General features: G+C 38.0%; 1 protein-coding gene across 1 annotated transcript in view; it reads left to right on the top strand.

Annotated features, from left to right (window-relative positions):
- Window positions 1-14,244, top strand: part of MDN1 (midasin AAA ATPase 1) — a 91,021-nt gene that overhangs the window by 38,994 nt on the left and 37,783 nt on the right. The window contains exons 38-55 of the mRNA XM_056487517.1: window positions 786-983; window positions 1,075-1,182; window positions 1,746-1,934; window positions 2,714-2,803; window positions 2,897-3,157; window positions 3,290-3,560; window positions 3,893-4,052; window positions 4,339-4,455; window positions 5,588-5,796; window positions 6,341-6,486; window positions 6,956-7,158; window positions 8,272-8,492; window positions 9,542-9,655; window positions 10,453-10,585; window positions 11,260-11,369; window positions 12,020-12,153; window positions 12,715-12,875; window positions 13,223-13,343. Of these exons, the coding sequence (XP_056343492.1) occupies window positions 786-983; window positions 1,075-1,182; window positions 1,746-1,934; window positions 2,714-2,803; window positions 2,897-3,157; window positions 3,290-3,560; window positions 3,893-4,052; window positions 4,339-4,455; window positions 5,588-5,796; window positions 6,341-6,486; window positions 6,956-7,158; window positions 8,272-8,492; window positions 9,542-9,655; window positions 10,453-10,585; window positions 11,260-11,369; window positions 12,020-12,153; window positions 12,715-12,875; window positions 13,223-13,343 (2,946 nt within the window). The remainder of the gene's footprint in view (window positions 1-785; window positions 984-1,074; window positions 1,183-1,745; window positions 1,935-2,713; window positions 2,804-2,896; window positions 3,158-3,289; window positions 3,561-3,892; window positions 4,053-4,338; window positions 4,456-5,587; window positions 5,797-6,340; window positions 6,487-6,955; window positions 7,159-8,271; window positions 8,493-9,541; window positions 9,656-10,452; window positions 10,586-11,259; window positions 11,370-12,019; window positions 12,154-12,714; window positions 12,876-13,222; window positions 13,344-14,244) is intronic.

The following is a 14,244-nucleotide window of genomic DNA, read 5'->3' as shown; positions in this document are numbered from 1 at the left end:
AGAGTTGAGACAAGAGAACAAGGGTTGAATCCTAGGTTAAATTACTACAGAAAACCAAGGATAGATTTGATTTACATTTGAAAGTTTTTAGGGAAGGGTGTCAACAGAAGTTTTGGTACAAGTGTTCTTACATGGATACTATTTCGCTGAAATAGGTGTTTGTCTGGGGACTAATATACTGTGTTGGTTACTGGTGTAATTGAGAGGGAGAAGAGTTCCATCTTGCCAGTATATGCTATCCTGCCACTGCAGCTTTGTTCATGTACCATGTAGCAAGTGCTTTCAACCATGTGTGTGCACAGATCTGCCTTCTTGGCAATATGCATTCTAATGACTCCAGAGTGCAATATCTTCAATTCAGCCCCTCAAAACCTCCTTTTTTCCCCCTCTATTGTGAAGAATGCCACTTTAAATAACCACTACATTTAAATAGTAAGACTGCCTTAATTTAAACAAACAAAATGCTCTGAGTGCCACAAATGTATGAATGCAAATTCAGAAGAAACATCTTGAACATGTGGGTTTTGTAATGGAGAATTGTTTTGTAATGGAGAATTGTTTTGTTATCACAGTGACAAAGCACAGTACAAGTAAGTACAAACAAGTGACCATGAGGAGGTGTTAGTTGCTCCAGTGTAACGTCTAGCTGGTGCTAATAACATCTTAGTTCTAGAGCAGCAATGAAATTGTAATTTTACCTTCTGTATATCCCAGACTGTTAGACTAGAGATTATGCAAAAATGTTTTGTGGAGCATTAATATTGTGTCCTTATTTCTTTCCTCAGTTGAATCTGGCTTCTCAGTCTGTGTTAGAGGGGCTTAATGCGTGCTTTGACCACAGAGCCGAGATTTATGTTCCAGAACTGGGAATGAATTTTCATGTACAGCACAAGACGACTAAGATTTTTGGATGCCAGAATCCATACAGACAAGGAGGTGGAAGGAAGGGTCTCCCCAAGTCCTTTCTTAATAGATTTACACAGGCAAGCTTCTTTGTTTGATTTAAACTACATCATGATCCTGTCTTATAGGTTTCTGGCTTTATAAACACTCTGAATTCTCTTGATTTTACAGGTGTATATTGATCCACTGTCAGCAGAAGATATGAAGTTTATTGGGAATACATTGTTTCCTGCTATTGATAAAACTATTATTGCTAAAATGGTTGCTTTCAATAACAAGGTAAACATATTTTAATTTCTTTTCTGTAGAAGAAGGCAGCATGCAGTAAGATTAGGAAAAAAAAAAGAGTCTAATGTTATATTTCTAAGCATTTTTATAGAGAAGTGTGTGGGTAAAAAAAGAGGGATGGAAAAATACGCAGACGAAAGTAAGGAACACCACTAAACCTGGTAGCTGAATTCTTGTACCATGACAGTCAGATGCTTGGTTGATATCTGACGAGGTACTGTTTTTCACAGAAGATAAAACATATATACACAGGAGAAATTCTGTGGCCTTAGGTAAAATCTCATGTCAGCATCTTACTGCATATTCATTTATAAGAGTGCAAGAGTAAACTGCAAAATTGAGCTGAGTGTTAGAGAAACAGTAGAGACAAACTAAATCAAGCTTTAGTTCCTAACAAATCTTCAGCAAAGTAAATTCAACCTGCTCTTTCAGCTGTCTTTGCCTTGCAAGCAGTGCCAAAGGCAGAAGTTCAGTTGACACTTAAAAATATTTGAAGACCTGCTTGTGGGTGGAATAAAAGGTTATTTTTTTAATTGCTATTTTTTTTTCCCCAGATTGAAAAAGAAGTAATGGCTGAAAAAAAGTGGGGACAGAAAGGAGGACCCTGGGAGTTCAACTTACGTGATCTCTTCCGCTGGTGCCAGCTTATGCTTGTTGACCAGTCACCAGGATGTTATGACCCAGGCCAGCATGTGTTTTTGGTATATGGAGAAAGAATGAGAACCAGAGAAGACAAAGAAAAGGTGACCGTTGTTCTCCTTCCTTTCTCTTCAGATGATCAGTGCATATTTATAGAAATCCAAGTATGGATCTCCAAATTATAGACTCCTTGCAATTCATTCATAGATATTTATCTCTTAAAAAAGAAAAATAGGTTTGTTTGGGGTTTTGAGGCTCAATATAGGTATCTGCTTCCCTTACCATTTGAAATAGCAATTTAATTAGTATAAAAGGAGACAGCTGATGTAAATGAAGTCAAGTAGAATAACCAAGGACTTACAATAAAACACATCACAGTGTGATTCTGTGTTAAATAATAATGTTTGCTATCTACTTAACCTTCTCTTGCTTATAAATCCTATGCTTTTGTTTAATTTCACACCATTTAAATGGTATTAAACTGAAAAGTCAGATTGTAAAACTGAAGTTACTGGCTGTATGTGACTGGATACTTCCTCATGGGTTTATTTTCCCCTCCCTGTAACACTGTTGTATTTTTATGTGTTATTTATGCAGTGAATTATATCACAGTACTTTGTTAAAGGGAGACATTGCTTACAAGTATTTCAAGTCTCAGGAAACTGTGATTAATGGAAGGGTTGCTGTGGGCAGCTCACACTCACACTGTTTGCTGCACTTTGAGTTAAATGAGCATGTCATTGATTTACTGTGTTAGTTACTGTCATGGAGATGTGGAGCTGAGAGGAAAAGGTACTTCAGATGTAAACCTTTAGAAGTGAATCTTTGGAATGGTGGATAGCTTGAACTGATAATTCTCTTTTTGCTGTTTGAACTGTTCTAGGTTATTTCTGTATACAGAGACATTTTTGGCCAGGAGTCCAATGTGTATACAGGAACCAGGGAGTTTCACATCAATCCATATAATGTTCAGGTAAATGGTTGACAAGGGATTTTGTGATGGGATAAGGAAGGAAACAACTTGCAGAGCTAAACTCCATTTGCCTCTGTCTGTCATCCCTTTCAGATTGGTTATTCCGTTCTCTCTCGTGGCAACTATATTCCTCATTCTGGCAGAACTCTCTCACTTCTGCATCATTCACTGCAGTCCCTGGAGTCCATAATGAAGTGTGTGCACATGAGCTGGATGGTGATCCTGGTGGGCCCAGCAGCTGTTGGCAAAACCAGTCTGGTGGAGCTGTTGGCCCATCTCACTGGCCATCGGCTGAAGATCATGGCGATGAACAGCGCAATGGATACAACTGAACTCCTGGGTGGATTTGAGCAGGTAAATAATGGTAGGAAGTATTTCTCCTTCCTACCTAATAGTGGCCAGTCTGCTGTGAGCTTAGTGTTTGTAAATGGAGCCCTGGCACCACGGTGTTCTGTGTGAGCTAACTCCCTAATGGGCTGTTTGCAGGTTGATATCAACAGGCCGTGGCAGCGCCTCTTGGAAAAGGTGGAGAGTGCTGTGAGCACACTCGTAAGGGACAGCCTGCTCCTGGCAGAGCTTTGTGCAGATGATGCTGGGCTCCTGCTGCGTGCTTGGAGCAATTTCATCCTGAATTACAAACCCAAATCTCTGGGGGAAGGAGGTGGAAGTGTTACAGCTGAATTAGTGAGCAAACTGGAGGGAATACTTGTACTTACCCAGCGACTAAACAACAAAATAAATTCTTACACAAAGGCAGGTATGTATGTTGATTTTCCTTCTTTTTTTTTTTTTTCTTTTTTTAATTATTTAAAATGAAGCATTAATACTCATCAAATTACATCCAGTGGCGGAGAAGTGATGCAGACAAGGACCTGTTTAGGGAGTAAAGTGTAAATCTGTTTTATATTTCTTTGTTGGAAATCTTTTCTGTTCACATGGATTTTGCCTCTGAGAGGCTACTGAACAGCTGCAGCCTTGGCTGTTATGTTCCTCTAAAAGGTGGGAAGCACTAGAGTAAGTGCTATTTTTCCTGAATGGCACTGGAAGCTACTTCATTAAAGTCTTAGTGTAAGATGTGTTTCCTTTCAGAATTTGCTCACCTGGTAGAAGAGTTCCGGCATTTCAAGCTGCAGCAGGCTCAGGCTGCTGACTGCAACAGCCATGGCACTTTTGAGTGGGTAGATGGGATGTTGGTTCAGGCCCTGCAATCTGGAGACTGGCTTTTAATGGACAACGTTAATTTCTGCAAGTAAGAGGTTTTAGTTTCAGTGAACCCTTTGACTTCCCTGATTGCCTCCTACTGAGTGGTTCACAACTGAGTATTTTGCATTTGATAATACACAGGAGCAATAACTTAGATTTTCTGGAAGAGTGTCTTCCTTCTCAGATAGCTTAGCACTTGAGAGTTTTCCTGTTACCTTATAAAGTAATTAACTGTTTGGCTTTTGCTTAAGATTGGTACTATTTTGATTCCAGATCAGAAAGGGGTCAAACTGGTACCTTTTTATGACCATATGAATTTGTTTTGCATGTAGCCCTTCTGTGCTGGACCGCTTGAATGCTTTGCTGGAACCAGGAGGTGTTCTGACCATGAGTGAGAGAGGTGTCATAGATGGCACGATTCCTACAATATCTCCTCATCCAAACTTCAGGTACTTCTTTCTGCTTTTTGTTTTTCCTTGTTTTTCCCTCTTTATCAAATAGCAGATTTAGAGTAAAAATGTTGTCAGTGAGCCAGTCTTTTGATATTTTGAATGCTGTTAGTTTGCCGTGTAGTGACACAGGGAAGAACACTGCACTGTGAGCATATAAACAGCTTAAGAGGCTTTGCTTTATATCCTTGTTGCAACACAACAGGGATATTACACAGGAAAATTCATAGCAATGTGCCTCTGCTTTAATTTTGCATTTCTAATTTAGGATTTCAGCACTTTTCTATTTGAGTCTAATGAAATTGAGGATACATGCATTGAGGATGGTGAAGTCTTGAGATATGCTGGTTATGAAAGCTGGTATATTGGCATATTAATTTTCTTCCCAGCTTTTTCTATCCCATATATAAATTTGAGTTTCCTGCAGTGACAGGACTTAAAAGAAACCAAACAAACCACCCAAATTGACAGTTTGTCCTGTGAGACCTGAAGTCTCTGGGGAAGATAGGAGGAGAAAGTAACAGGATTCTGTATAATTCCTACCTCTTATAAATTCGGGACAGGGATGTTGGGGCTGATGTGCTCTGGTATCTCTGAATTGAAAACACTGTTGACTCTTCAGAAACCTGTTTTCACTGCATTGTATCTCAGTAGTTCTTTTTCCTGCTTGGTTTTAAGAGATGTCTATTGATAGTATTAATTGCTTGGATGTTGGATACTTTTTTTTGGTTTCTAAATAGCACAGATTTATTTGACGCTGTTGCTAAGACTTTTAAAAGTCTTTATAGCTCAGAGGCATAGTCTAACTTTTCTTTGTAAGTGGGCAGATGATAAAACAGACATAACTCAGATAATAATTAGTTAAAAGTCATGCAAAATATCTGTGTCTAATTGCAAAGTATAACTCATACAGATTTCTCATTTAAATTCAGTAGCTGTCTCTGGATTTCTAGATATTGTGTCCCCATTTTTATGAAGATTAATTTACCTTATGCAGAAGCAGATTTGGTAGTTCCAGAGGGATAGTTTAAGGACCTAAGTTAAGTTACATCTTAGGAATTTAAGGCAGTTGAAATGGATGATTGTTGTAGGTCCATTCCAACTTTAATTCTTCTTTTCTAATATCCAACAGGCTTTTCCTTTCTATGGACCCAGTTCATGGGGAAATATCCAGAGCCATGCGGAATCGTGGGATTGAAATTTACATTCCTGGGGAGAATGATGGAAATATGTTGGACAGTCTGGATTTGAAGTTACTCCTGCATGGCTTGGGTTTAGTTGGAGATAGTGTCTGTGATGCACTTCTGGCTGTGCATTCAGAAACCAAGGCAGCTATAGCAGGTAAAAAAAGTCTGCTCAGTATTTTTTAGCAACATGGGCTCATTACATATATATGGATGAAGTCTTTAGTATTAAACCCTGGTTATTTTATTGTGTTATGTGCTGATATAAGTAAGCATATAAAACTATAATCAGGTCCTGTTGGATTGGTTGTTTGCCTTCCCAGGAAGTAGGCCCAAGTAATGAAAAAGGGGTGACTACAGTACTTTAAGCCAACATCAGACACTGGCACATGTCAGCTGTCCCTTGATATCAGGAAGGCAATGTATTCAAAGTGAAAATCAGCAAAATAGAATGTTTGCACAAGTTGTACTTTGCAGCTGAGTTTCATTCATCTCAACTTTTGATGTCTTATTTTGAGCTGGTCATCTGTTATTTACAGTCTTGTAAGATTTTCTTATCAACCTTGGGAAGAATGCATTCAGTTTTCGGGAGAGTAGGATATATTTGTTTTGTAATATGACACCTGAAGTAGTGTTTGTCAGATTAAAGGGCTGACAATTACTAAACATTTGTATCACTCTAATTGCTGTGTATCTTTCAGGTTCTGTGTCATCTTTGTCATCTTTGCTTCAGGCTGCTGTATTAATTGTGCAACAAATAAAAAGAGGCCTTGGATTAGCAAAGTCTTTTCACAGAGCCTGTTGGGAAGTTTATGGTCGCTCACAACAACTGCAGATTAACCAAAAGGTAAAAATTCTATATTTGAAAGTTTTTTCTTGGATCATCTAGATAAGTGAAAAGTGTAACTGCATGAGGCTACTATTTTAGATCCTCTGTATTTTACATGCCTGAGCAAGAGACTGATGAAGTTGGTGCTCTTGGAGAGATGAACCAAACAATATCCTGTTGGGCTCCAAGGCTTGTAGTTTGTAACAGCTTCAGCTGAGACTTTGAGATATTCATGCTGATGCATCTGTAGCCTGTGACAATGTGCACACTGTCATCTATAGACACATTCACTTGCTGTTTGAAACTGCACAGTTTATTTCACTCCTGATAGGAATATTTTGCTGTGTACATTGTATCGTGTTTGTAGAAGATTTGGTCTATAATAATTTCATAATAAATACATGTAATTAAAGAGTTTCCTGAGCTCTGGTGTTTGAATGCATGTTTGAGTGTGACTCTAAACTGCTTTTTTGGTTGTTTGTTGTAGCTTGTGTTAGAATTGGTTACGAGGCATGCTTCCTCTCTGGCTTCCCCTGACACTTGGGGTGAGTCCTTGCTGGCAGTGGGATTGTGGCCAGACTCCCTGCCTTCGGGTGTGTTTGCAGCTGAAGACTCACTCCTTTCCACAGTCCAGAGTGATGGACAGGTCCTGATGTATTGTCTGCATAGACTAAACCTCAGAAACTGCAGGTAGGCAGGAAGCTTTACTTTTGGTCTAGTAAATGAGAAATGGTATATGTGAACTATTCATGGTGTGTCATTGTTTATTGCAAAATTCTGTCTTCATCAAATTGTGCAGGTAGAGACTGTGATTGTCATACTCTGTAACTATGTTCATGTTACTGTTCCTTACAATCACTGCAAATGGAAGTTTAATTATTTACTGCTTTATTCTTAAGTCTTCCAAATACATTCGAAATGCTTGACTTTTTAATCTTCAGTAAGTGCATTTGACTCATTTTGAGAGTTGTTTAGCAGAAAATGTGAATGCAAACACTGGGTTTAGTAGACAGTTAGAGCCCCAAAATCTCTTCATTCAGTTTCCTTCTAAGCTTTAAAAAATCTGAACATTGAACTAGTTTAAAGTATAGTAATGATTCTCTGCATGTCCTGTTTTCATGTAAGCAATTATTCATCAGTAATTTTAGGTCCAGTAGCTTCATGTAAAAACAAATTTCCTTTTTCAGACAGAGTTGTCTGAAAGAAGCATTATAGCCTGTGCAAGAGGTATATGAAAGATTTTTTTTTATGATTTCATGTACAATATAGGTGTTTATTTTTACAACACCAGTGCAAAAACTTTGTTTCTGCCTTCTTTGCTTAATAACCTACTCTGGACAGCTACTCTAGGTTGCTTCCAGTGAAAGAACAAGCTGTGGAAGTTTGTACTAAGATAAGAAGTTGGAATTGTGAACTCTTAGCAATATGCTGTGTTGTTTTCTATTTTCATTCAGCTTTGTTGTTCGTTTTTTACTCAATGACACTTCTTTTCCTATCTTTGTGTTTTTAAATTTGATTTTGCATATCATCCTTTTGTACAAATCAATTAGAATTTCTCAGTGAAATTCTGTTCATGTTTTCTTGGGATAGTGCATGAATTTTTGGCAACAGTGAGGTCCTAATAGTAGACACTGCCAACTGATTTGAAGTTGGAAACTGGTTTTAAAGCTAAATAAAGGAGGAAAGATCATTACGTTGCTACACTGATGCCTAAAGATGTTTGCATAGCTTGACCTGCAAAATGTATTTTTTCCTGGATCTGGCAGATCAAGCCATTGATTGCTGGTCTTCTTTGTGTTTCAGGACATTGCCAGTGACTCTGGAAGATCTGAAGAAAGTTATGCAGTCCACTAATCCTGAGAGTCTCAAGTTCAGTGCTATTGAGATGGATGCAAACTGGATGGACAAAATGGAAGTTCTCCAGGCTTCAGTGAAATTGTTCATAGGAAAGGCAACCAATCAAGATTGGAAATTAAGAGTTAAATGGCTTAACTCCTTAGCCAAAAATCTGCCACAGGGGCTTGGTATGTAATCATTTAACTTTGTTTTGTCTAAGGGCTGAGTTGTTATGCTCTTGCAAATCTTAAGTCTTCTGTGAAAACATCCAGACCATTCTAAATCATCAGTTATGAAGACTCTCAACTATCCACACTAACTCAAGGGCATGGAGGCTCCAGGGAGGGACAGAAACAGATTGTGCATGTTAGGGAACTAGGGAGATTTGGGCTAAACATTGTCCTGGATTATTCAGCCATGTGTGTAACTTGTGTCACTTCTGAATTAGTTATTTTTGGATCAGTTTTGATCTGTATAAGCAAATATACCGTTTCACTATTTTTTTATAGTGATAGTGAAAGCAGTCAAATGCCTTCTGTGTATTCTGGTGTTAAAATACAAATGCTTAGAAAGCCAAGAAACTGCAGAACTGAGATTGCCTGAAGCAGTATTGTCAGGATAATAGCTGGGATGAACTATTCAGTTAAATACAGGATTAATTACATTAAAATAATGGAGCATTTAGGCAGGCATTAGTCCAAATAATTCACACATTTAGCTTTCTTCTGTGGTCTGAAATCTCAGACTATGCTGTCTCTATATTAATTGTTTCCCTTTTATTTTGCCATCTTCTCAGGCAGGTAGGTCTGTAAAGTAGAAAATATGTAAAAAATTACTTTAATAAAAACTGTGCTCTTTTTTTTCTTATTGTAAAGATCCACCCCCCTGCCCCCCCCCCCCCAAAAAAAAAAAAAAAAAAAAAAAAAAAGTATTGAGAGGAAGATTTATACGTATAAATTCATGTATTTTCACAAACTATATTTTACTGTCATACATGTAGTATTGCCAGTTCAACTAGAATTCCTTATATTTTTGGAATAGAAGGATTTAGAGGATTTATGTCTTCAGCTGTGGTGTTCTGGTGCTTTTAAGATCTTCTGGAGCTAATACAAAAAGATGACCAACCAGTATATCCATAGTGTGTGCACAGATTTGATTCAGTCTGCTTGTGTTGGCTCAGTTCTTTATTTGTACTAAATGTTCTTTTCTGCCCATATTCTCCCCTCTTCACCTGCAGATTCAGTGCGGATTCAGCTGGAAGCAGGTGCTGTGGCCCTTGGTTGTTTCTATGCCAGTCCCCTCTCATCTGGAGTCAGTAACATGATCAAGTTGCTACAGCCAACTATGACAGGTACTCTTGAAAAAGATGAATTTAAAACTTTGCTTCCTTTATTTGTTCTCTGAACACACTGCAACCCTTCTTAGGAAATGTATGTAGCAAAACAAAGGCTAAATTCTAAATATTTGTTGCCTTTGTCATGAAAGAAAGTACAACAAAAAAGACCACAAAAAAAAAAAAGAAATTACATCAGATACATGTCTAGAACAGCAAATATGGCAATTAGATGTATGATACTATTCAAATTAGAGATGAGTGCTCTGCCCATGATTGCTGGATGTGTATCTGTGACTCAGATGTATTCTTACATCTCAGAGTGGTGTTCTGAAGACTGATTCAAATATTCACTGCCTTTCTGACTTGATAGTATAGGCACCCTGATCTTCTTTTCCTCAGGATTTGTGTTAGCCCATCTGAAACCCATGGTTTGGCCTGTAATTTTCCCTTTATGTTTTGTGGGGAGCTCAGACCTGTGACTCCCTTTCCAAGCTTGTTAGGTGCATGAAAGCTTCATACAGTGACACTGGGCCTTTTATGGATGATCCTGAGTGTTTTGCCTGGACTGTGAGCCAGACTTGAGTTTCTGAGCTCTGTTTGGGTGCTCCAACCCCTGTTTAATTTATTGTCACTGTTCTGTTTTACAGAACCTGCAGTCAGCTTTAATGCTTTTCTGTTTGGATATCTGGAGTGAGAAAGTTTGCCTTCCTCCTAGGATGCTTGTTGCTTTCCCTAATGTTCTTGCATAGTCAAGGACCAAGAAAAGAACTGAGTAATGTTTCACTGCTATCTGGTCTTGTCTGCCTTTCCAGATGAACACGTGATGCCTCTGGACCCAAGATGGAATATGCAGTTTTTGGAGATCATTAGAAATTCAATTAACTTTGATACAGAAACGGAACACAAAGACCAGCTTTTTACACTTTTGAAGTCTGCAGCAAATCGGTGGGTTACAAAAACCCTTGTAAAGAGTGCCCAATGCCTGTAATCAGTGCTGAATAAGCACTTGAGGTGTCTGCCAGGTGTGTTTTTAGGTTTTGATAGGTGTGATCTAAAATATCAGGCAGGGCTTTTTGTACAGGTATTTAAATTCTTTGCTTCTGTTTTCTGTAGATGCACACTAAACACAATCACTTAATGTAGGAGCAAGCTCCCAGCATTCCATATAGGCTGCAGTTCTTCAAGGACAAATCAGAACTGTGGGGTAAAGCATTAAAGAGGCAGAAGCAGCAGTGTGAGATCTCTGACAAAACTGCAGTAGTTGCCTTGCTTTTTGATTTGGATTGTTTTTCCTAATAAGATTAAAAAGTACACAGATTTTGAAGTTAAAGTGTAAGGAAATATCTGCTCACACATCCTACAGGCCGTGGTGTTGCACCTGTTTAGTAGCTCATTGGTTTTTCCTTCTTGGTGAAGCCAGGAATCTTCTCCTTGTGAAGCTTGCTTCTACAGAAACCATATTCAAGCAATTAGTTGTGTTGCACCTTGTACTTCTTCCATAATACACTGAACATATTATGTCACTTTATAGTTCAGATGCCATGTTGTAGTTGACCATTCTCATAAAGCTAAGGTTTAAAACAGTACTGGATTGATAACAACTTTTTTTTTTACTTCAGGGCAGTGTTATTTCTTGACCAAGAAAGAAGAAGTTACATTGAGAAGAGTTTGATTGCCAGCAAGAAGTCAAGAAACAGTGTCTTAAGAATGTCTCTGGATTTCCACAAAAGTGGGTTGATTTTTGCTGTTCCCTTTAGTTATGTAGTCAATTTGAAATATGGCTCATTTGCATTGTTTTGAAATGTGTACTTTAAACATGGTGTGCAAAGAAAGAATATGTGCACATAAAACAGTCAAATGAGAACTAGTGTGGTATCTATTCTTAAATTAGATGTACCTTAGGCTACGCTATTTATGTCCTGCCTCTATGAGGTTATCAGTGAATGTGATTTTTCTCTTAATTAGCCAAACTTTAGGGTAACAGTGGAGAGAAACTGGAATAGCATTCTGTCTTTAGCTAATAAGAAAAACCAAATTCTTCAGATGTGATTTGTTTTATGTGAGTAGGAAGTTTTATTTCTAAAACAAAGGCTAAAATTTAGTGATTAAGTCGGTGTGCTGCATAGAAGCAATTGATCAAGGAATCCTTCATGATGGGTTTTTAAAATATATATATAAAATGCACAGAGGTAATAGAGAATTGTGAAAATAATGAAGGCCTACTTTTATTGCTTCATTTATTGGATCTTTTCAGGTTGTGTTTTTTTTTTTTCTCAATCGTAGAGAGGTTCTGGTCATCAGAATTTGACTCATATGTGTCAAGCGATGTGACTGGAATATTCAGTCTCTGCCTTTCTTTTTCTCCTCCCCAAACCTCAGATCCAGGAAGTTACAACTGTCTTCCTCATGGAATTGTGGTCAACCTTGCTGCTTTCTTTGAACTTTGGGATGCATTTGCCCTTCACTGGGTGAAGTCTACTCAGGTGGCCTTAAGTGACGATGACACCCATGATGTGAGTAGACTTTCCACAGTTGGAAAGTTAAGTGAAGTGAAATGAGAATGTGTGCAGAGCACTATTTTTAGTTTCAGGGACCATGAAATAAACTGCAGTGCTTCTGTTTGTATTCAGAATATGCCTAAGAGTAGGCAAATGATCATGTTTGTTTCAGTGGCTGTATTTGTGCTCTCCAATAGCTGCTTAGGATGGCATGAACTGTGCTGTAGGAGTGCCTGTTTCTCTCCACTTATGATAAACAGAGTGTCCATTTCTATCTGTGATAAGAATGTTTGAACCTGGACAGCTAACATGCAGAGGTGCTTCAATTCTCCCTCTCCCTTTTCAAACCATGAATATAATTTTGCTGAAATCTTGACATTGTAGACTTGGTGCAGGGATTGGTTGTTTTTGGCTGCTGTAGTTCCACCTGCTAATGTGGTATTTTTAGAGTCCTGGTTGTGTAGCACTAAATACAGAACACTGTGGGACTCTGAAGTTAGTACAAGTGATGGTGGTTTTGCTCTTTCACCTGCTTGAAGGAGGAAGTCCTGTGAGACCTCCTTGGCTTGTTCCTAGGTTTTGTGCTGCTCGCTGTGGCGGGACCGGTTCTGGGCCGTCGCTGACACAGTCACAGTGGATTCATCAGGGCTGTCACTCCTGGCTCTGCACTGGCACTGGGTTATGAAACACCTCATTGGCAGAATTCCTCAGATGCTTACTGGATCAGACCAGAACAAGTGAGTGGCTTTATTTGGTGGCTTTTGATTTGTTTCTGTTAAATAGCTGTATAAATTACTCTTTGCTTTAGCAATATAGAAACTTAGCATTGTTTAGATCAGTGTCTCAAGTTGTGTTCCATTAGTGATGCAAATAATAACATACTGAGTAGCTGTTTGTTTTTAAAATTTGTTTTTCCTAGCATTGTGCTTCTGCTTGCTTGAATGATCATCTAGAATTCTTTACCCCTTTAGTGTAAGGATGAGTCAAAAACTTCCTTATGCATCCTTTTACCTTGTTTCTCAAACTTCTGTTAACCTTTTCTCCCATCTGTTCCTCCCTTTTTTTTATTTTTTTCCTCTACAAGGATTTCTAGAGAAATTCAGTCTGTTTCACAGCAGATTCAGAACTGCTTGGTTAATCCTGCTGGTAATTCAGCCAATATGAAGATACTGCAGAAGTCTCTAGGAAGACCCCTTCCTTTTAAGGTATCAGTACTTTGTTTGCAAAGGATTTGTATTTCCAGCAATGTCCAGATAGGCTTTAATATATTTACAGCACTTGCTTTTCAGGACAGCAAAACCACAATTGTTTTGTGTTTGTTAGATTGATTAAAAAGAAAATTTCAGCACATATCTTTTGGGAAATATATTAGTTATCCAGATATGGAATTTTGACTATTAATTATGCTATGTATGGAAAATATTCACTTATTAGAAAGGGATGTCTGAATAATAAAAATATTACTCCTTGCTCTGTTTGGAGACTTGTAAATATCAATATGCCACTGGTTTATTCAGTGGAACATATCTGTATTTAGAACAGCCTATGCACTTCCTTTTATGCAGCATAGGGTGGGGCTGCCTTATGGCTTCCCAAAACAAGATCTCTTACCTTTGACAGTTTTGGAGTTTGCTCTCAATATATTTCAGAGTTTGTTGTAATTCAATAATAAAAAAAAATCAGTAAATTTTCTAAAGAATACAAGTCCCTGTTTAAAAGGAGTGGACAAGTAGTCATGCAGTGATGTTGGCTGGTACTTAGACCTAGATTTTTATGACCTTATCTCTAAAGGATACTCAGCTGTCGAAAATGGACATAATTACTTTGTGAGACTCTAAAGAATATTCAATGCTTACTAAGAATTTGGAGAGATCCCAATGTATTTAGGCATCCTAATGTATCTGATGTATCTAAGCATCCAAATGTATTTAAATTGCAGGTGTAAACTGCAATTTCTTGTAAGTGACAGTAACTACCGCTATTTTTTAATATTTGGTGTATTTATTGCCCTTGATTCAGATAAGTTGCCAAGTTGAAGTACTGTCTGTCTACATGATCTATGTAGTTTCTTCATGAAGGGGAAAAAACCTAACTTCACAAGGAGGA

This window comes from Oenanthe melanoleuca, chromosome 3, assembly GCF_029582105.1.
Source record: "Oenanthe melanoleuca isolate GR-GAL-2019-014 chromosome 3, OMel1.0, whole genome shotgun sequence".
In the NCBI taxonomy this organism is placed as follows: Eukaryota; Metazoa; Chordata; class Aves; order Passeriformes; family Muscicapidae; genus Oenanthe; species Oenanthe melanoleuca.
This window is presented reverse-complemented; position numbering and strand designations above follow the sequence as displayed.